Here is a 20,988-nt window from a genome sequence, read left to right on the forward strand (position 1 = left end):
AGGGTTCCCTCAGTTAAAGCTTTAAGTACATATTTTTCTTGTTCAAACAAGTGATCAGAACTGATGTGTAATGGCCAGGAGTAACTCCATTCCTGGAAGAATCTTCCGTGGACGATGGAGAACTACGTTAGCTGAATTATTTCATTGATTTGTTTAAAAATAAAGCCCTGGAGACCTTTCAGATGTTTCCTTTAGTTAATGAGATTTCCATGATAGTTAAAAAAATAAAATTAGAAAACAATGCCGTTAATCTTGGATTACATGCAGCATGAGGGAAGAATTAGTAGCATAAAGTGAGAAGATTAAGACACTTTGCTTCCAACAAAGTAGCTGCAACAGAAGCTACATGTCATATTTTCCTGCCTGAGATTAACAAAGAGGTGATCAGGATCTGCCCTTTAGTCTCTAACCTGGTATATTTGGGCAAGGCTCTACCTCCTCCTTCTGACATGGCAGGGTCTGGTTCTGAGAAAATAATTATGGGCTGAGCAAAGGATCACAAAGACCTTGCATCCTAATGGGCGACAGGAAACAGCAGGACAACTGTATGTATTCGATCAGCTCTTGCAGTCAAATAGCTAATTGGAAATAATGTCTTCTCAAGTATAGGTATTTATTTAACTCATATACTAAATATTACATATATATGAACTATCAATAACTAGCTATCATTGCTTCACATTTAAAAAGTTAAAGTATTTTCCATTAAAGGCTCAAATTAAATCACAGTAACTTTACCTACCCCATATTTGGCTGTTCTAATAAACGGCAGTATGAAACGGGGATAAAAAGACATCCCAAAATAAGACTACATATAGTAATAAAAGGGGAAATAATCTTTGACGAAACGATGTAAGAACAAATTCTAACTGCATTAAAAAGTAACAAGTCATGGTTTCAATCACCAGCCAGGCAAGAGTTTGATAATCTCGTGTGTAGAACATATAAATCTGCAAGTACGACAAATTGCATTTTAATTTATGTACTGAAAAGGTTAATTTCTAATACCCCCTACTCGCTTCAGAAATCAGAGCAAACATGTTCTCCCTAAGTACACACTGGGACTAATAAAGTAACCGACTTCACTGGGGTAGATCTTGCATACACCCTCAGCGTCTCGCAGAGCTGTAAAACGTTTCAGAAGTACTTGGCTTTTCACAACACGACTTAGCAAATCCCTTTTACTCAGCTGTTGTGGCACTGCCTAAACCAACACCATCGACGCGGGGATTGCCAAGCAGCATTTTGGGCGGGCGGCAGGGCCGTAAGCCATCCGGACCTACAGAGCCGCTGGAATGGGTTTATCCTTCCACGGCACGCTGTGCCTCTAACACCTAATCCACCATCGCGCAGTCAGTCATCACTTAACAGGATCCAATTCGTTTCTAGCAAGGACACAGAATTCAGTTACTTGTCTAAGTTACTGCTGCAACAGAAGCTGAAATTAAATTTCCATATACAGCAGCAGGGATGAGGTTGCCCCCGCCCCACTCCAGAATCGCCCCAACCCTGTTACATGGGGTGTTATCAGTGGTGCACAAAGTTCTAGAAAAGTTCAGAGAGAAAAATGCTTCATTTTTAGTGTGCACTTTTGGCAGCAATTTAGATATGATCAATTGCACTCATTAGTTCCTTAAAAATAAATTCATTATTTATTAGTTGTTATTATTTAAAAACAAAATTTAAATCACGTCCCTTTAACAGTTACCTGAAATCAAAGGGAAGGAGCTTCATGGTAAGCCCACAAATGTATAAAATGCTCATGTTGACCTTTTTAAAAAAGCAGCCCTTCTGTTCACAAACTTATTTATTGAAGAGTGAATCATTATACATATATTCAATGAAATATTAATAAGAAGTTTATTCTTTGAGATAATTTTATTAAACTTTTCTTCAAACACAACACATTATTGCAAAAAATCCAAATTGCAAGGTATGGTCTCCTCAGTTTCTAATTTTTCTCTGTGGTACTTATCTAAACCAGAAGCTTGCAAAGAAAATGCATGTTGTACAAAAACATTATATGGGGTATATGATGACATACAGTAATTATAATCCTTGGAACACACCAGTATTGATGTATAAATGCTTTAACTCTTAAAAATAAAACGCATAGTGATACTCTGCAACGAGCTGTAAGTGAGGCTCCCACCAACTTACACCAGGATTCTGGTTTTGCATCCATAACAGATCCTCTGCACTGAAGTTACTTAATTATAGGATGTTTTTAATTCAGATGCATACAAAATGGAGTATGAATGAAAAAAGGCCAAGTCTTACCATACAATGCAACTGGACCGAGCAGTCTGTAACTCCAGGCTGGGTTCAAGGCACAGGGGTAATCTCATCCATTGTTTTTAAACCAGCCACGCTACTCTTAACTAGACGTACGTGTTTATCTAAAAATAAATAGTCATCCCATGATATGCACTGTATCATGATGTCAAATAAATATTTCTACAGCACCTATTGCTGTGACTCCGTATCACACTTTGGGGAGAAACAGCTAAAATCAGGGCGGGGGGAATCAGGAAAAAAACCTGTATCTATCCTGAAACAACACAGTAATTATTAAATATTTTATTATTGGCATGTCATTTGCAAATAAGTAATGACAAATTAATGACAAAATAAATAAGAAAAAATAAGTAATAAATTTGGTCCCTAAGCAACTGCAATCTTAACTGTTCGACAAAGTCATCCAAGAGCAAAATCCGATGAAAACAGGAGCCAAATCCAGCACGGCACTAGGCAGTCTCCTCATTCACCAGCAATGGTTCCACTTCCAGTGCTACTAAACCAGATTGTCCCTCCTTGTGCTGACGATACAGGATGAATTGCACAGTCACCTGTTATTTCAGGGTAAGGAAGTAATTAACTAGGATACAGAGGTAGCATTTGCAGTACTTGCTTTCAATTAAAACCAAAATAAGCTGTACAGAATAACAGCAGCCATCCATTTAGTTCTGGCACAGGCTCTGAATACCACAGTCCGCAGAGGAAAGCTTAAAACTTGCTGTATCTAATTCATGTACTGTAGAGTAAGTATTATCCATTTATTTAATCCCGACTGTGGAATTTTCTACATTAGCATATAACCTTTTCCAAATCCTACTTAACGCTCATTGTCCATACTTCTTTATGGCAAAAAGTTTAATCATATTTTATTTGCAACACTAGAAAAGGGAGCACACAGAAAAATTGTAACTCAAAACTTCAGATCCCCTTGGTTACATGGCTCAAATACACATGAAAATATCCTTTACTACCTCATCCTCGTGCTTGCAAGGGTCCTAAGTGTGAAATTCATTAGCAGCAGAATAGGAATAAGGTTCATTTGGAACAAGGTGGAATCAAACATATTGTCCTGTACTGCTCCAGCCTCAGTGGTCTAAATACTGCAGGCTGGGCTGAGGGTGGATGCTGGTAAGGAGAGAAAGTTATTAAAAACTTTTCTTACCAATAGATCAGAAAACAAAATTCTCATTTCCTGCAAAATTCTAGGCCGTTTGATATTTACAGGCACTGACACACAGACAACACTATGACTCAATATTTAAGGCTATTTTCAACATAGAATTGTGCAATTAGACATAATTATTTATTTCTATTGTAAGACAGACCATTGGAAACACTGCTAATCTAAAAAGGATTAACAAGTATGTACTTGTCCTTTTTCTTGATGTCTCCAGCTCTCAAACAATTTTTTTTATTCTGAGCATAGATAGCCTTTAAATAAAAAAAATCAGGGGTGTGCATCTAGAACAGACAGGAGAGAGATTTCTTACTCTTCAGAATTTTTGCTAGACAGTTGAGGAGTCTGATAGTTGAGTACTGAACTTGATACAAAACACTTTGTTTTCTGATAGAAATACCATTTTAAGATACAAAGATATCGTACAAACCTATCCAGCTATGCCCTTCCCTAAGTATTCTTTTCTAAGAAATATGCATAGCATGTTACAGAAGAAAGATTTCCTAGTCACAGAAGATCGATATGGAAATGAGGTGAAATGCAAAGCCGCAGGTACCAGAAGCCTGTCTTCACAAAGAGAAACCATCGCCAGCCAGCAAAGTGGCAATACTCGGTACGGCAGGGTTTCTGGCTCCTACTTTTTCACTCACTTTGGGCACCTTTGGGTTTTTTTTTTCCTAAAAGATGGGAGTGATGTCAGCAGCAGACTATGCTAAACCCAGCATTAGCTGCTATCCAACTTTGACAAAGAAGGCTTTGAGGACAGTAAATGGGTGGAAGCAGGTGTACTAGATGAGGTCAAAGAGAGCCTCCAACATAAGGATCGGCATGAAAGCAGGTTTAAACATATGTGGTGTAGAAACAAGCGGCCATCTGTACACCCAGGCACCTTGTACAAAAGTCCAGTGTGTGCTCATGTAAGTTCAGGTTTTATAGAGCCTGGATCACCACTACTGTTAGACATAAAATTCCCTTTTAAAAATGAAATCGTTTCTCTGGGAGGAAAGTTGACATACAGAATTCTTCCACCAACACTTTAGATCAGTTAAAATAACTTGGCTGGTAGACAATGGTTGTGAGAAGTTTGAGGCTAATGTATGTAATTATTTATAAAAATAAGGAGAGAAAAAAAAAGGCTTTCTGGGAGGCCTGGATGAATGGACAGGAAATTCTCTACATCCTAGGCAGAGCCCCAAGAATTATCCCACCTTCCCAAAGCTTTCCAACATCCCACCTCTGAGGCCCCCCAACTAAAGACTAGACAGGATTTCCTTCAGAGACAGCAGGTCAGCACTCCTTTTTTTAGTATTTCTATAGTATTACGTGGGGAATGCTTTCTTCTTAGAGCTTAGCAAATTAAGTTTTATAGCATATATAGCTACCACTTAAATTTCCTGCCTTCTTCTTTTTTTCTTTTTTATAGGCCTTACTGTACTTGCAGCTGAGCACCTCCCCAAGTCTTAATAGTTGCACTGGTGGAAAAAGACACTGTGAACTGGGAATCAAATTTGCTGAAATCACACTGTGGGCTTGGGACAAGCCTGGGCTCTAGCACTGTGCATTATCACTCTCAGCCACCAAGTTGGCAACAGCAACAGAGCTTTTAAGGAGGAATAAATTATAAACACAAGTTATGTGGAGCTTATCAAACAGTATTTCCAGAATATGTTTTTGTAGCATACATACTCAGCTGCTCATATTTTTAAAATAAATGCTAAACTGCCAAGACTACTTAATATAGAAACTAACTTGCTGCTCAAGTCTGACTTTCTGAGGGAAACTTTAAGACCTAAGCATGCAGACAGCCCAAAGTAGAGGAGACAACCAAACTGACTTCTCAGAGTAAAGTTCATGACAGCCACTAAGCTACTGTATTAAATTTGTTTCATTAAATTAAACAATTTAATGACAACTCAAAAATTGAAACAGTTTTGAGACAAAAGCAGTTATTTACAGGAGCACAGAGAATAAGTTGTACATTTGGCTGGGAAACTCTCCTGGCTGAATTGTCAGGTCAGACTTATATTCTTTGCACAGTGTAATTAAATTACAAAGCGTGATGTTTTGTAGAAGTATATAATGGATACCAAATGGTTGCCCTGCAAATCACAAAAGGTGCAAGAGAAGAGTCTGTGTACAACAGCTTGGCTCTTGCTGAATATACTTTGGCTACCCAGTTAACAACCTGGCTACACTTAATGAAAAGAAGTACATGTGCAGGATTTGAACACAGTTCTCTGACAATAGGGTGATGTCAAATAGTAACAAAAAAAAGGCAAAAATCTTGGTAAAGGGCTTTGTCTGAACTAAACACAAAGCAGAGTTGTTTGGTTTTGGTGGGAGCAGGGGAGGAAGGAAGCAGGGTGAAAGAGCATAGTAGACTTACAGAAATGGACCAAGTTTTCTGGAAAACCTTGCACTAGATTCAGTCTCTTAGAAACTTCGTGATAGCGGCTGCTACAAGTCTAAGGGCAGAACTGCTCATCAACTGAGCTAGTGTTTTAAAATACGTAGTACTGCATCCTTGTGTACAAGTGAAGCATTAAGTAATCATCCACATAAAATAAAGCTCTAATAAGGCCCACCATGGAACCCTATAGCAGGCAAACCTGGACTAAGCATCTGACTGACAAGGCACCCTATCAGGCCCACTTAAACCCCGACCGTCGTGGTTTCTTGAGAAACTCCAACCACCTTCCACTGCAAAACGGCAGTTGGAAGGAAACATTTACTGGAAAACAAAATCATGTCGAATTTATAATTCAAATGTGTAATGCTATGAAACTCCTCTTAAAATGAAAAGGAGGACAATTCATACAAGTAATTGGACACTTCCATTATTTATCAAAAATAACTGGCTTATTGTGCAACCAAATAACTTTAACTGTAGACACCAAAGAAACAGGATGACTGTTATCCTGTTAAACCAAGCCGAAACAACTCCAGTGTAATCCTGCACTAAGTAATGCTGGAGCTGCTGTTCCAGCTATGATCAGGAGTCCATTTGTTTCTAAAAATAGTCAATGCCGGCTGTGTCAGATGGAAGCAACAGAATACTGCAGTAGACACAGAGTAAGTGAACTCTTAATCCTGGCTTGGACCTTGAGAAATGAGAGTTTATTTTCCACCTAATGAAAGTCCGGCCACTATCAGGAATAAAGTCTACCAGAATTAGGCAATTTCTGCAACTACTCCTCAAAACAGAGATTGTCTGTTACACAAATAATCAATTATGAAACACCTCCCTTTTAGAAATTGCGACTTTTTGGTTTAATTCCTCTGTTTTCCAAAACCAAGGTGATCCTGTTCTTTGTTTTCTGGTCTAACGTGACATACCAGTTTGTTAGATTTTTCATTTTCTTGCTTGGCAAGAGACAGTAATGAAGCTCTCTTTTTAAAAGCATTGACTTCCTTACCTTCAGGGCTTCTCAAAGCAGGAGGTCTGCTTTTGTTTTCTCTTGATTACAAATACATCATACATTTTCAGCTAACACTATATACTTGACTAGATTCCTATAAGCTCCCCAACCTGATTTGGAAGCATCTGTTTTCAATATAATTTGAACTGGAGGACTATTAGCAAGATTGGATTCAGACTCCAATCAAGACAGAACCCAGAAATGAATGTCATGTGCACACTGGCACTGCAATCCTGGGGCAGGGCTCAGGGAGGGGGGAGGTTTGTGGTCAATATAAAAGTTCCTTTTCAGAGTACATCATAGCAAGGCATCTGCAAATATGCACGTAATGTACTGTAAGGGTCATCAAGATCAAGTTCTAGGGTTTTTTTGGGTAAATAAATACTGGCTGGTTTATGTTTCCAGCTGGGGGGCTGGGGGCGGAAGAAAGAACGAGTCACTACTTCGTTCATGGAACAAAAGGTCCGAGAGCTCAAACCAGCCACATGGGCTGGCTAGCGACCCTGAATCCCTACAGTCTGCTCACGCAAAAGAAACAGCATTGTCTCATAAAAGATAAAACTACAATTTATTTCAAAACGGGCCACGAACCACAGTTTAGTCTCACCACTGTAGTGGAGTATTGCATTCCCACGATGTAGAATGTTTTACTAAACTGCCCACTTAAATCGCCATGGCTGGAGACACAAAAAGCACAGATGGCTATTCTGAATGACAGTATAATTTAACAGTCCATACATAGGCCAGGGTCAGCTGTCCCATCGCTAGTCTAATCGGAGTGGCTTATGAAATTACTTTAATCAGAAAGACAAGACTGATGCCTGGGAATCATAACTTCTGGAACTGTTCCAGGTAAATCTGGTAAAGAACTTCCTTTTAATATGGAACGGATTAACACAGTATGCTTCAGCATGGTCCTGAAATCACTCTTCATTTTATCCTGTTTTATAGTTTGAGTTCATGGAGCTAAGTACCAAGATGTTTTCAGACACAAACCCAAAATTCTGACTTCAGGAAAAATCAGAAAATCTCCTCTTTGTACTCTTTTAAGTGAAAATACAAGCTACAGTAACAAAACAGGTGACTATGAACCTATAGTGAACAGTAAGACCAAGTACCACCACATTACTGTTCGCTAGGCTTTTGAAGCAAAAGTACAATAGTACTCTAAACATTTTGCTTTAACTTTTTGATCACAAGATGCTAATGCTCAATCTAGAAAGAGCACGTCTAACAGTAACTAATATACTGTGGGCCTCTTATGTATGTCCCCTGAATATAAGAACAAAAATTTACAGTGTTTTAAGTTTGCTCAGGACTTTCAAGAAACTGGCATACAAATCTAGATAACTGTGTAGTTGACTAGCCCTTAGCATGACTTAATGAGCATAGCTGCTGGATTTCAGAGGCACTCAGTGTCTCAATGCATCTGATTTTGCCCCGAATTATGCAATTAAGGGTAGCTGCAGCATTTCTTTGCTAAGTGCTATTTTCTGAAACTAAGTTTGCCAAAACCTCATTGTTTGTCTCTGACGTTAATGCAATCTTGCAATAACACTTAAAATTTAACCAAATCCTCAAAGCTATAATTCTGTATTTGCATTTAAAAACAAGCAGGCTTGAGATCTGTTGTGGGTTTTTTGTGTGTTTGGGGGGTTTTTTTGGTTTTGTTTTTTTTTTTTACATTTATCAGACAGCAAACCTAAGAAAAACAGCACAATGTGTAACAGCCCCCCCCACAACTTATAGTATACTGCATATTGGCTACAAGATATAAATTAACCTGTGCAATGTAGCTTTAACGTAGATATTTTCTACAAACTTGTTATTCTTATCAAGAATTATTATTATAAAAAGCATACAAATTATTGTTCAGAAAGAAGATTTTATGATCAGGTTAGAATCACAGAAAAAAATTCGATTTAAAAAAAAAATCAACTTGATTTCTGATCTACTTATTAGCAAGCCTATCCTGAGAAACTCTAGCTATAACAGAAAAAGGATACAAAAATGTCTAGAAACAAAACTCCAAAGCTCCCAATGAGCCATGGAAGATGGTGTAAAAAGTAGAGGGCCCGGAAGGATTCAGTAGCTGGCATCTTTAAAACAAGACTCAGTCCATATGTACAGTTTCCCATCATGGCTAATGCAAACAGCAGGTAAGAGGTGCCTTCTGTTGATCTTCTTCGGAACTAAATACAAAGAATTTTTCACAAATACAAAGAAATGTTAAAATATGTATCACAGTAGCCAGTTATAGATATTTGTGGTGGGTTGACCCTGGTTGGATGCCATTTTTTGGGACCCTCGTTTGGCATTTTGTACTATAACACATCCAAAGACTTTCAGTCATTCTTGTCCATCTCTTCCTGGGCTCTGAATCCTCCACCCTTAATACTTTCAGCACCTATCACTGTAAACTATGGAAATTGTTACGCTTCTTAGAAGCAGCTCCAGTTAAAGTAATTTTTATGTAAGTGCAAAGCAGCAAGGATAATCTGCTTCCAAATGATATTTAGTTCTTAAGAAATCTGTTGCTCTATCAGCCTGTTTAGTAGACCTTTTTGAAAATACTGTGGTATTCCAGCTGTGAAGGAAAAGGTACAGGAGGAATATGAATAGGCTTGAAAATGAACTAATCATTTCAATCAATTAAAATGCTTGTATACAATTGACAATGTAAAACCTTCTGGTCTTTTGTTGTGTTTGGTTTTTTGGGGTGGGGTTTTTTTCTTTTGCTTTGTTTTGTTCTTAAATATACTGGTAGTGAAGAGGCTGTGGGGGGAAAAAAAAAAGCCAGTAATGGCATCTTTGTGAAAAGGGGGTAAAATTCCAAACTAATTTCCCTCTAATTCTAACTTTTGATCCCACAGTTGGTTTCTTAAGGTACAATAGTTTGGAGAAGGAAAAGGGGAGATATCACTTGCTCACGACAACAATCATGGAAAGCATGTTTCCGCTCATATCTGGTAAATCCAACTGTAAATACTTCAATTCCTCTTCCCTTGCCTATCAAACCTCTTCCATCAGTCAAAGAGCACCATTTTCCTAAAACTCTCACCATGCTCCTCTGAATGGGAAAAAAAAAACCAAACCATTTTTTTTCTTTACCATATCAGACACTCACAAAAGCAAAGTAGGCTTTTGAGCTCAAGAGGGCTCACTGTTAGGGAAAATCCGACATCTAAAGCAACAGAGAGCATTTTGTAAAATACACAAGTATACTTAGCCAAAAACCTACTTACATTTGTATACAGCTGAGGAAATCTACTTCCCAAGTAAAACACACAGGATATATAGCCACAAATGAAGCCTGACATTTCAATCATATCAAGAGAGTTCTGAAAAAGAAAGGTACATATATTTTGGCAAGAATGTTTTCAGGCATTTCAGAGGATTAAACTGAGAGTCCACTGGCTGACTTTCTGGACAGAACTCCTTTCAAAGCAGTTCAGTGCTGCTCTTCAAATGACCAAAGAGGGTTAGAAAGGGTTTGATCTTTTCTCGCAACAATGCACACTGCTGCGTCATAGCCATGACCGAGATCAAAACTAGTGCCGGGCTTTAGGATACGACACTAATATCAATCCACTCCTCCTGCTAAAAAAGCCTGGGCACAATAATTCAAACCAAAACTACGAACTGTAGCTAGGGCCACTAAAAAAATGAATCGTCCTGTCTGGAGGAAGCAAAATACTCATTTTTCATAGTTTAAGAGTTGTTCGTTTTCTCACTCTAGCTGTGTTTTGAAAATAAGCTGCTTCCCTGCTGGGCAATGTTGCTGGATTACAATTATTTTACTGGCATTAGTATGAAGGCCATCAAATTGCTAGAATAGCCTGTGAACTTTCCTGCTGAAATGACAGCAGCAGCAGGTACAATTGTAATTTTCCACTTTTATTGATTTCACTTGTGACTGTGTAGTCTCTACATGGATGTCTACAGTACTTAACACAAGCAGAAACACAACACGTATACATGTTATTTCACAGAGCAGCACAGGGACAGAATAAGCCCGAAACACAGGAAGCTGAAGCAATTTTCTAACTTCTTTATTTTGGGATGCATGGTCCATAGATAAAAGATCCACACAGTGCCACATTATGATTTCTAAATCATTGTTAAAAACACCATCCAAATTTCTTTAAAGCTCAGTGTACACAATCTTTTCAAGACACGTTTGGGTGGGATTTTGTTTGAATGGAAGCAGGGAAGAACTTACATTACTTCTTTCGATTACTGTATTCTGGTCTTGGTTTCGTATTAACAGCTGACAGAGTAAAATAACACACAGTGCTATACACACCATGATCCAGGTTATACAGAAATTCTTCAGGCTTTTGCTGCCTACAATGACATACAAACAAATTAGCTGAAAAATAACATCTGCTGTTGATTGGAGGTTACTTTTTGTTTGCAGTATAACTACGTAAATTTAAAGGTACAATTTCATGTATCATTTTCTTGGCAGCAATGTAAGTCCACCTCTTTCTTCTGGGCTCTGTGTCCACCCCTGCTCACTATCATAGTTGTGCTGTGTCTTTGTGCAACAACCGATGGTAGCAGTGCAGGAACGGGACAGGAACTCCTTGAACAGTCATTGTTAATGACAGAAAATTGTCATACTTGGCTTATCTCTTATATTAACTCCTAATAGTTTATGATTAAACAACAGTTGAGAAAGAGAAAACTGCTAAGTAGAATAGAATGTAACAGTTTCTTTCAACATATCTTGATTAAAACCTGCAAAAGAAGGATATTTGAAATTTAAATTAACAAAACTAGCTCTAAGATAGATATGTAATCTAAAGTGCTGTGCTGGACCAGTCTCTATGTCCATGGTTAGCTAGATACCGAGCCTTACCAAGACTCCAATATTCAAGGACACAGACTCCATACAGCAAGACTCAAGAGACACCTACAAGACAACTTGAAAATGGCAGACAATCCTACAGAACTCTGGAGCTACGGTACCTTCTGTATCTGTAAGATGCTGGTAAAGTCCTGCAGTCGCTGTTACCAGTGGGACAAACTGTTGTATGGCATTAGTAAGTCTGCCCTAAAGACCTGCAGGGCTAATTACACAGGCTTAGTAGTGCTGGTCCACAGGCTGCACCTTGGGATGCAAAATTGACCAACTTGTCTAGGGTAACTGCTCCAGAACTGGGTACTGAAAAGTCCTCTTTTGCAGCTTTAATCACAGTACCATTCCCCCCTCTCCAGTTACGCAAACCATTGAGCTGCAACAGGCACTGGCAGTTAAAATGTACAAAAGCTTGTGTTTGTTTTCAAGAGTAGGCAGCAGGAAGGAAATATCTTCAGCACTGACCTATCTCCAGGTTTATTATCAGTTCCATATTGAATGAATCTGCTTTATCCCTATTTAGTCTGCTGGGCAGGCATCTGTTTTACTTCAGCTTTTTGTTACCTCTGCTGTACCATGGATTTTCTTTGATTTTTTTTTTTTTTTTTTTTTTTTTTTAGATTGATGAGTTAATGTTTTTGATTTGATACAATGTGAACAGGGCTTTCTGCCTTCCATTTCAGTCAAAACAGTAGTCCACTGGTAGGCTGAATACTACAACTACTGCCAGGATTTTATGAAGCATAACTCGAGTAATTTCATTCCCCTTGAATATGTTTTTTAACTACATGTATTGAAACAGAACACATGAAGATGTCAAGATATTTTATGCTATAAGCAAATGAAGTCCGGTTTCAATCAACATGGAGCAAACTAACTGAACCACACAAAGAAATAATGCTTGCTTTCAACTTATACATATATTTAGATAGCTGTAAGTAGATAGTAAAACCATGGAGTAAGTTAAAATATGGAACTGGATTCCACAAAACTATTGCATTTTTTATGTCTATATAAACTGAAAGTATTACACGGAAAATATTTACAGATACTATGTGGGTAAGAAAAGAGAAGAGAAAGGAAGAGAAAGTGTAGGATTTTCACAAGAGCCTAAGAAAACTGGAAGCAATAGGCCTAACAACTTCAACCAGAATTTGTGCACTCTATTTTTTGATCCCTCTGAAAAAAAAATTATGTAAACACTGTAGAAAATATCAAAGTAAAGACTGTGCTACAATATGAAGAATATTTTAATTGTTGAAAAACCTTACATTTTGTCATCTTCTGATTCTTCAGCTTATAGTAGACAAATTGTGAAATCATAATTACATCCATGTTAACATAAAAAATGGCAGTGACAATCTGAAAGAGAAGATACATTTGCTTGTTCAGTATACAAATACTTCAAAATACCTTAACTTAAATGTATAGAAATTTTGCTTCATAATCATAATATGAATGACAAATACCAAAGCACTCTCCCCCCAAAAAAAGAAAAAGAAAGCATTTCCAGTACAAAACAAGTTAGACCACTGTAGATGAATGCAGTGTAAACCTTACAAAACAGGGACTTGCTGACACAATCACAATAGTTGGTCATTTTCCAGGATGCATAGCACAAATTCCTACCTGGGCAGACTGATAAATCCTTCCTGCCCAGAAGCTTAAGTCTGCTCCACCTAGTTTCCCAGCACTTTGGAAGCTACCTCTCTTACTTAGTGCCTTTTATTTCAGCAAGACAAAACCAACATTCTCTTTTCCCCTTTTCGTAATGGGGAGATAGAACGGTTAGCGCCACACGTTAAGTTGTAAAAGAGAAGACAACTCTGTCCATCCTTGGGTCCATCTCCAGCTTGTGAAAACTTCTGCAGGTGACTGACACATACCTCTTTCTCTTTTAATTAAGAGTCAAAAATAAAAACTGCAGATAAGAAAGTTTCAGACACAATTAATGTATTGCTGAAAATGACTGTTTCTTTCAGAGAAACCCTCCCTCTAATGAAGAAAATATATTTTCAAATTAGTCAGACACTAACAGCTTTGAACTAGTATTTCCCTGTTAATAAACAATTTTCTTAAAAAAACAAACAAACAAGAGGAAGTTTAAAGAGTAGCTGCCCCAAAACAGCTTGATCTATTACAAGCTAAACAACACAACTTCCTTCCAGCCCCTTCCAGCCCTCTGCAAGCTTACTTTGAAGCCAAAGCTCAAATTAAAATTCCCCACTTCATTCATCATCAAGTAATACCCAGTAAGTCCCTTTGAATGTTAATTACGAGTGTGAAATTACTCCTATAACACGTAACAGTATCAATGTAAATATCTGGGAAATTATGACTTATTTTACAGACGATAGATCTGTGAACAGAACACAAAACTATTTTATTCCCCAATATGTACTTCACTGTGCAATATTAAGTTATCCTAGACTTTAAAGAGACAGTTTGAAAAGAATAAATCAAAAAGTAGGAATATTGACAGATTACCTGAATTGGCAATTGATTTGTTAAATAGCAGCCTATGAAATTTGTAAGATCTCCAGCTATCCAACACAGCAGAAAGCCCAAAGACAGCGCTTGATCCACTCTTCCATTCTGACAGGCAACGTAAATTTGACTGGCACAAATTCGAGAAGTAATTGTAAAATAGTATAAGTAAAAAATGTTTAATATGTTCAGAAGTACATTTTTCAAAATCTGAATAAAGATTAAAACTCTAGCCACAAGAGACTTATCACAGCAATACTCCACTTACCTTTTGAAGAAGAACTCAATATCACTATAGCTCACCATGTCTTACTCTCACATAACAAAAGACTCAAATCACAACCTCATTACTGCTTGCATGTGCCCCTTTTTTGTGGCCTGCACTGAACTACAATTTTCTGGTCACCAGACCTATGCCATAAGCATTTTATATTCATTTGCTGTAAATACCAGCCTTTAAAATATTGAAATAAGAAAACCACTGTTATTTAACATAGAAGGGCTAAGAATGAACAAAGCTGCTAAAAGAGCTGACGACTACACTTATGCCTCTAAATTGGAGAGCTATTATTCACGTTCACAACAGGGACTACGAAGCAATCCCAAATGTGAGTCCATTAGACATATCTTGATGAATTCCATGCTCACTAACATGACAGTTTTAATGTAAAGCCCCCTTTCAACGAATATTTCAACTAATATTTTTGAAGCTCAACAGCTTACTATGAGTGGTTTTATTTTGCTTGATTTCCATAGCCTTTTTACTAGTTCAGTAAATTATATCCCCCTTATGGGGACAGACTTTGGAGTCAATCCCATTTTGTTTCAGGCATTTTCACCTGCTGGGAGCATTTCTACTTTTCCTTTGTCATCTCCTATCTACATATTTGAAACCTGAACCCAGTGCCAGCGACCAAACAGCAACTGATTTAGCACTACTGAAGTGCTAACTCATGTGCTGCTTCTGACCTTCTCCCAGTCCAAATTTCATTGGCAGGAGCCAGCACAACAGTACCGGTGACATAGCATGTGGTTTAAATAAACACTGAGCCAACTTCTGCTGCAAGTGTGCCTGCGCGTGCACACACATCTCAGGGTGGAGAAGATAAGAGAGAAGAGGTGATTTATTCTCATTTGCTCTAAGTGGCAGAGATTAGTGTCAAGTCAGTACAACAGAACAGTACATCAAGCTCATTTGTCAACCACCAAATATTTTTGCAAACATGAACAACATGCTTCTCTGGCATATTATATCTGTATTATGCAGACAGAGAAACATATCCAAGATAAAATAAAAAAAAGGCAGCTTTTGAAAAAGGCTTCAGGCAAGATTACTCATGTTTGAATCTGAGGACTGCTTAAGATTTTAAACTTACGGTAGTGCAGCAAACAGAAAACAGACAATGGAAATCAGTCCTATGACAACGCTCCAATACTCCCACGCATTCTCAACACATTCTTCTAGTAGATGCCAAATCCATGGTGTTCCATTTATGCACAATCTCCTATTCTCTATTGGGGAGATATTGAAAGCATGTGTATACAGCTGAGAAGCCATCATTCCTGGACCGAGATTCAATTTCAGAAGTTTATTTCTGCCTCCATTTTTACCGCATGCAAATCCGCAAATCCGTTTACCAATGCTGAATATCCTCTGTGAAAAGACCTCTGCATCCAGACGGATGCTTGATATCACAGTTATTTCCAATCTCATAAACGAACCTGCCAAATTCAAAGAAATAAACATAGCCAGTGTGAATAAGACATTAACAGTACAATGCTTGCTTATATTTATTGCTTACAGAAGAGAAGTTAGACTTCCAAGAAAGAAAAATACTTCGCGGTCCATCGCATTCATTAGCTCTTGACAAATATGCAACACTGCAGATTTATATCACTATAGCATTCTAGTCTGAGGTTGTGTTAGACTAAGACTGCCAGTTACACTAAGGTGCCAGCATTCTGCTACAGGGTAAAGTAAGCCAAGCCATTTATTTGCACTTAAGACCAAAACTCTGATTTTCATGTTCAACATTATGCCAATAAAGTAACAGTACTTTATTTAACGGTACTAGCCCAGATTCTGAACACTCTTCTCACACTTAAAAAACATAATGTTGCTTTCTATGCAACTAACTTCAGGATAATGTTACGAAAAACAAGTCAGTCACGACTCAGATTCCAGACAAGCTCTAAGGTCTACTTGAATCTAGCTAGCCTGTCAGACTAACCAGTGATTCAACATAGTGTCAAACAGTTTGTATTATTTAATACTCCAGAGGAAAGATGGAAAGCATAAGAAACTTGCAGAAGGCAAACGTAGGGTACCGCCAGCCCCAAAATCCCCAGAATGAAACATAATAGTACAATGCGGCTTAAATTTTGAAGCAAGGGAGGGTTGGGTTTGACCTTTAAAAATATTTTCTTGTAGCCAATTATAATAATTCTGGTATTTTTTGTTCCTGCTGAAATATCCATCCTATTTGAAATGTTAATATTTACTTAGAGGGCTAACCACTACAAAAACGAAGAAAATTTTAACAAAAAATGCAGAATTATCTATTACTATTCCTCGAAACTTCCTGCTGACAAAACCCAGCTGATACATTATCATCAGAATGAGTAGGTTAAGTCCTCTGAACATTAATAATTCCTCATACAGAAGAGTCTAAAATCAACTAGCTATTAAGGAAAAAAGCCAGAGCAAATGCACTGTTTAAAAAAACCCAAACAAAATAAGTACTATACTAGTAGGTTCACTTGGGGACAGGGCTTGGAAGGGCTGACAATATACCCTTTCTGCAACATAACATGTTGGAGCCACCCTCATTATGCATCAAACTACTCTCAAATCTTGATAAAGTTTCGCAAAGTTTGTTTTCATAGAGCATCATTCACTGTAAAGTTAGGACTCACTTTGCTAGTCGTCGAGAAACCTGCTTTTTCTTTCCATGAGACTTCAAGTATCCACGGCATTAAAAGCTGGAACAAGTTTTCTGCAGAAACTGGCTGCCTCTCAAGAGAACCGTCATCATTGGACCTAAACCAATTAAACGATAAAGAAAGAAGATGTATTCATACACTGAGAATTCACCTTAACCTATTAGATATATTCAGCTTATACTGGTGAAGTTATTAGACTTTGTAGCTATCTTTGAAAACAATTTTTAAAGTTAAAAAAAAAAAAAGTTGCAAGTAATCTTTCAACTAAGTTTCCCATTCTGGTACTCTGCAGCTGAGCAGGGTTTTACCACCCACTAAAACGGGAGAAACATCAAAGCACACATACTACTTAGGAGGCAGGTTTTAGGCATGAACTTGCAATCATTCATAAGCTTTGTAACAAAAACCTTATACATTTTATTAAGCTTCATCCCCAAATGCCCATTTCAAGATAAGCAAAATATGTCAGATGTAAAAAAAAAAAAAAAAAAAGAAAAAAAAAGAATATGGTATTTGTATTTTAAAAGCATGTCTGAAAAATTAGGTTTAACATGGTATTTAAAACCATGTCTGAATATCATAACTGCAGTTGGACTCACGCATGCAAAAGTTCTCTTACAAGATCAAGGACTATGTGGCAGCAAGTCTAAACAAGGCAATTCAGACTCAACCACCTGATCTTATGCTATACCCTGCTCCAAAACCCTGCAGCTATTATGGAAAACCAAACAGTTTAAAAAGTGGTGGGAATTAGACAGGCCACTTACACTTCCCAGATGACGGAAGACTTGAGCTTTGGCCTCCTGCCACACAACATACTTAACACATTTAAAGCATGTGGATATTCTTGGGTTGTTATTACTTAACATTTATACAGCAGAATAATGTTTGTGTTGCCTGTCCTTGTGACTGTATTTTTAATCTTACAATAATTGCTATTTTTCTTAAATCCCCAGTAAAATACTCTGTCCTAGTAAGAGCCCGATCACCAAAACCAGCAATTCCAGCAGCGGCTAGAACAACTGGGTGCCATCAACTGAACATATCGGCCACAAAAGCTGAACTCCTCCTGCCATTGCTGGGAAGGCAAAAGGCAATGGTGTCTGTGTTTGATCTTCAGTTATTTTCACACCTGGACTAGGTGTGCCATATTAGGATATAGCCTTCACCAAATAAGCTATGTCTTCTGACACTAAAGCACTTCATAACTACACCTTCAGCTCAAAAGAATAAAGGTGTTTGAGCTAGGCCAATACAGATGGTTCCCTCCCCCAATATGTTGAGTCTTCCAGAGAGATCTGAAATTTTCCTCAACATTTAAAAAAACCCCTTCCACTTCTCTTTCGTTGCATTAAATGGTTCAAACCTGAAAAGAGGATAAGGAGACTGCTATGACATCTCTTTTCTTCCTGTCGTATTTAAGTTGCCAATGATGAGAAAAGAAAATAATATTAAAAGGTGATTTATGGTCCTATAACAATTCCTTGCCTGCAACCTCACATGCTTTCTTAGATTAATGCCCAAATACTAGTTACTACCATTTGGAAAAGTTATAGTAAAGGTATTCTTTTCACAGGAGAGTGAACCTGGAACCTTGACATCATACCTTTCTGAAAAGTTTTAGTGTTTGCCTAGCTAGAAGTAAAACCATTATGGCGCAAGATACTTAGTAAGAAGGAATCAGTAGCTTAAGGCTCCTGTTTGGACACTCTTTTTCTTATTTGAATACTTTATTCTGGAGTAAAAACGTGCAAACAGAAGTAGTCAATGGTTTAAAAGTGAAATCCACTTCATTAAGAATAGCTTCACAGTGCAGACGAGGAAAAGCAAGCTTTCCCTGGAACCCGGGAGACTTGCTGCAGATTCTCTGCCTCCCCAGCTGCCAAGCTGCCGTGAACATCCATGCGTTCTGGCTGCTGCATGTTCCTGGATGTCAAATAACGAGACATTGCTAGTAATGTGTAAAGATGTCAGATATGTGTGTTTGGCAGATTTGCAAGTTCTCTAAACAGCAGCTAATAACAGCCTGAAATCTAGAAGGATGTTCAGTTGTACGGTATTCATAACTTAATTACTCTTGGGGGAAATGAAAAAAACCAAAAAAAGTGGAGCTAAACTAAGGAGTAATTCAGGGCTTCTTCAAACGCTTCCCAACGGTAACCAGGTGATCGCGTTTTGTCTCCAGCTATTCTCTAAATGTATTTTTACACACTCCTGATTGTGAACGCCGCCTCTTCAGAGCCGGTGACCAAATTTTACCTAGAAACCAAGCCCAGTTCTCACAGAACACTTCCAACTTAGCTTATAAAAAATAATAATAATAAAAACACCCCAACAAAACATAAGGAAGCGTCTTTCTTCAGGAGAGTCCAGCTGCCATCCCAGCCCTAAAGCCCCCGGGGGAGCACCGTCCCTCGGGGGAAAGCGGGTCCAAGAGGCAGCGGCTGCTTGTGGGGCCTTCTGCAGACCCGGGGTGCTCCGGGGGAAGGGGTCTGTCCCCCCCGTACCCCCGGACGGTGACGGTACTTGGTCATCAGAGGAGAAACGGGAGCGGGGAAGGCAGCGTTAAAGGAATCCCGATAATGGCGGAGGGGGCTCGGCCTGTGCGGGGAGGCGAAGACACGCACCCGAGCGGGGGCTGGCACCGACCTGACGAGGCTGTGGCTGTGGCGGCGGCTGCTGCTGCTCCGGGGATCCGGCCGGGCGCGGCGGTCGGTCGGTTTCACCACACGGAAGGCCCTGCGGACAGGGAGCGGGTTTAAACTCCCGCGCATCGGCGGCCGCCACCCGCCGGAGAGGAGTCGGGGGAGCCCGCCACCCACCCGCGGCAAGGCGGAGAGACGGACGGACGGACGGGCGGGAGAGAGGGCCGGGCCGCCGGCCCTCCCCTTCCCCCGGCAGGGCCCCGGCGCCGCCATGAGCCGCCACAGCGGCGGGGCCGCGGCGCCCTCTGCGGGCGGGCGGGCCGGCCTTCGCCTCAGCCCCGGTCTTCGCCGCGGAGCTGCCTCCCGCCGGCGACCGAGAGGCGCGGCGCCGAGGCCGAGCTTCTGCCCGGGGAACGGGGGTGGTTGTGAGGGGATTGAGGCTGAAGGAGCGAACCGCCGCGCGCGTGCTGCTGTCGCCAGGCTCGGCCATCTTTCTTGGGCCCTTGAGGTGGAAGGGCGAGGCGCGGGCAGCGGACGCGGCCCTGTAGGGGCGAAGGTGCCCGCAACGCTGACGAGGTGCCGACAGCTGTGGTGTTTTTAAGACCTCGGCAGTTATGTCGGCGGCGCTGCCCCTCTTTCGTGCAAAAAAAAGCCGCGGCTTTCGGGCCTGCGTACTCCGCGGCTGTGGGGAGGAAGAGAGAAGCGGGGTTTTTGTGGAAAGGGGCCCCTTACCCACGCGTTTACCACAGGGTTGAAACCGACGTGCCCTTCGCAAGCCCGGCCTCGGCTCTGGATGCCTGATAAAGACCGTGGTGACCGTTCCGTTGCGGTGTCGGTGCCCTCTGGACCGGCCGAGCCTCGGCAGCTCTGGAACGCCGCCCTTTAATTTGATCGGTAATGGCAGTTAGTGATCGGCGATACAAAGAAGTCTGATGAACAATCCTGGGATCTTTGTAGGATGTGCACTCTTGGACATGAATAGTTTCAAATATTGTGATAGGAAAGAGTGTTGTATAATTCACTGAATTTTTATTACAATTTTACTTTTCGTTCTCATATAGGCTCATCATTTCTGTAGTTACTGCAGCCTAGCTAATTAACACAGGGTTGGGAGAATGATTAAAGGAAGGCTCCGGGTATCTGCATTGTTCTAGT

At 39.7% G+C, this 20,988-nt stretch overlaps 1 protein-coding gene across 8 annotated transcripts; it reads right to left on the bottom strand.

The window, feature by feature from the left end:
• Positions 1–1,846: 1,846 nt before the first annotated feature.
• On the bottom strand, positions 1,847–20,026 carry SLC66A1L (solute carrier family 66 member 1 like). Of its 8 annotated transcripts, XM_069792884.1 has the most exons (11): positions 19,838–20,004; positions 17,162–17,285; positions 15,884–15,967; positions 15,622–15,757; positions 14,514–14,628; positions 14,246–14,375; positions 13,030–13,120; positions 11,117–11,241; positions 10,140–10,235; positions 8,901–9,086; positions 1,847–2,849 (listed from the first exon to the last, which is right to left on the bottom strand). In XM_069792884.1, the coding sequence occupies exons 5-11, from the start codon at positions 14,549–14,551 to the stop codon at positions 2,748–2,750; spliced, it is 768 nt and encodes a 255-aa protein (XP_069648985.1). In that variant the 5' UTR covers positions 14,552–14,628; positions 15,622–15,757; positions 15,884–15,967; positions 17,162–17,285; positions 19,838–20,004; the 3' UTR covers positions 1,847–2,747. The 8 variants fall into 8 exon arrangements, with proteins under 8 accessions (XP_069648985.1, XP_069648978.1, XP_069648981.1 ...); XM_069792877.1 differs by lacking the exon at positions 14,514–14,628 and adding an exon at positions 20,011–20,026 and having other exon boundaries at positions 15,622–15,967; positions 19,838–19,927; XM_069792880.1 differs by lacking the exon at positions 14,514–14,628.
• Between the last annotated feature and the right edge of the window lie 962 nt (positions 20,027–20,988).

This window comes from Haliaeetus albicilla, chromosome 9, assembly GCF_947461875.1.
Source record: "Haliaeetus albicilla chromosome 9, bHalAlb1.1, whole genome shotgun sequence".
NCBI classification, from domain to species: Eukaryota; Metazoa; Chordata; class Aves; order Accipitriformes; family Accipitridae; genus Haliaeetus; species Haliaeetus albicilla.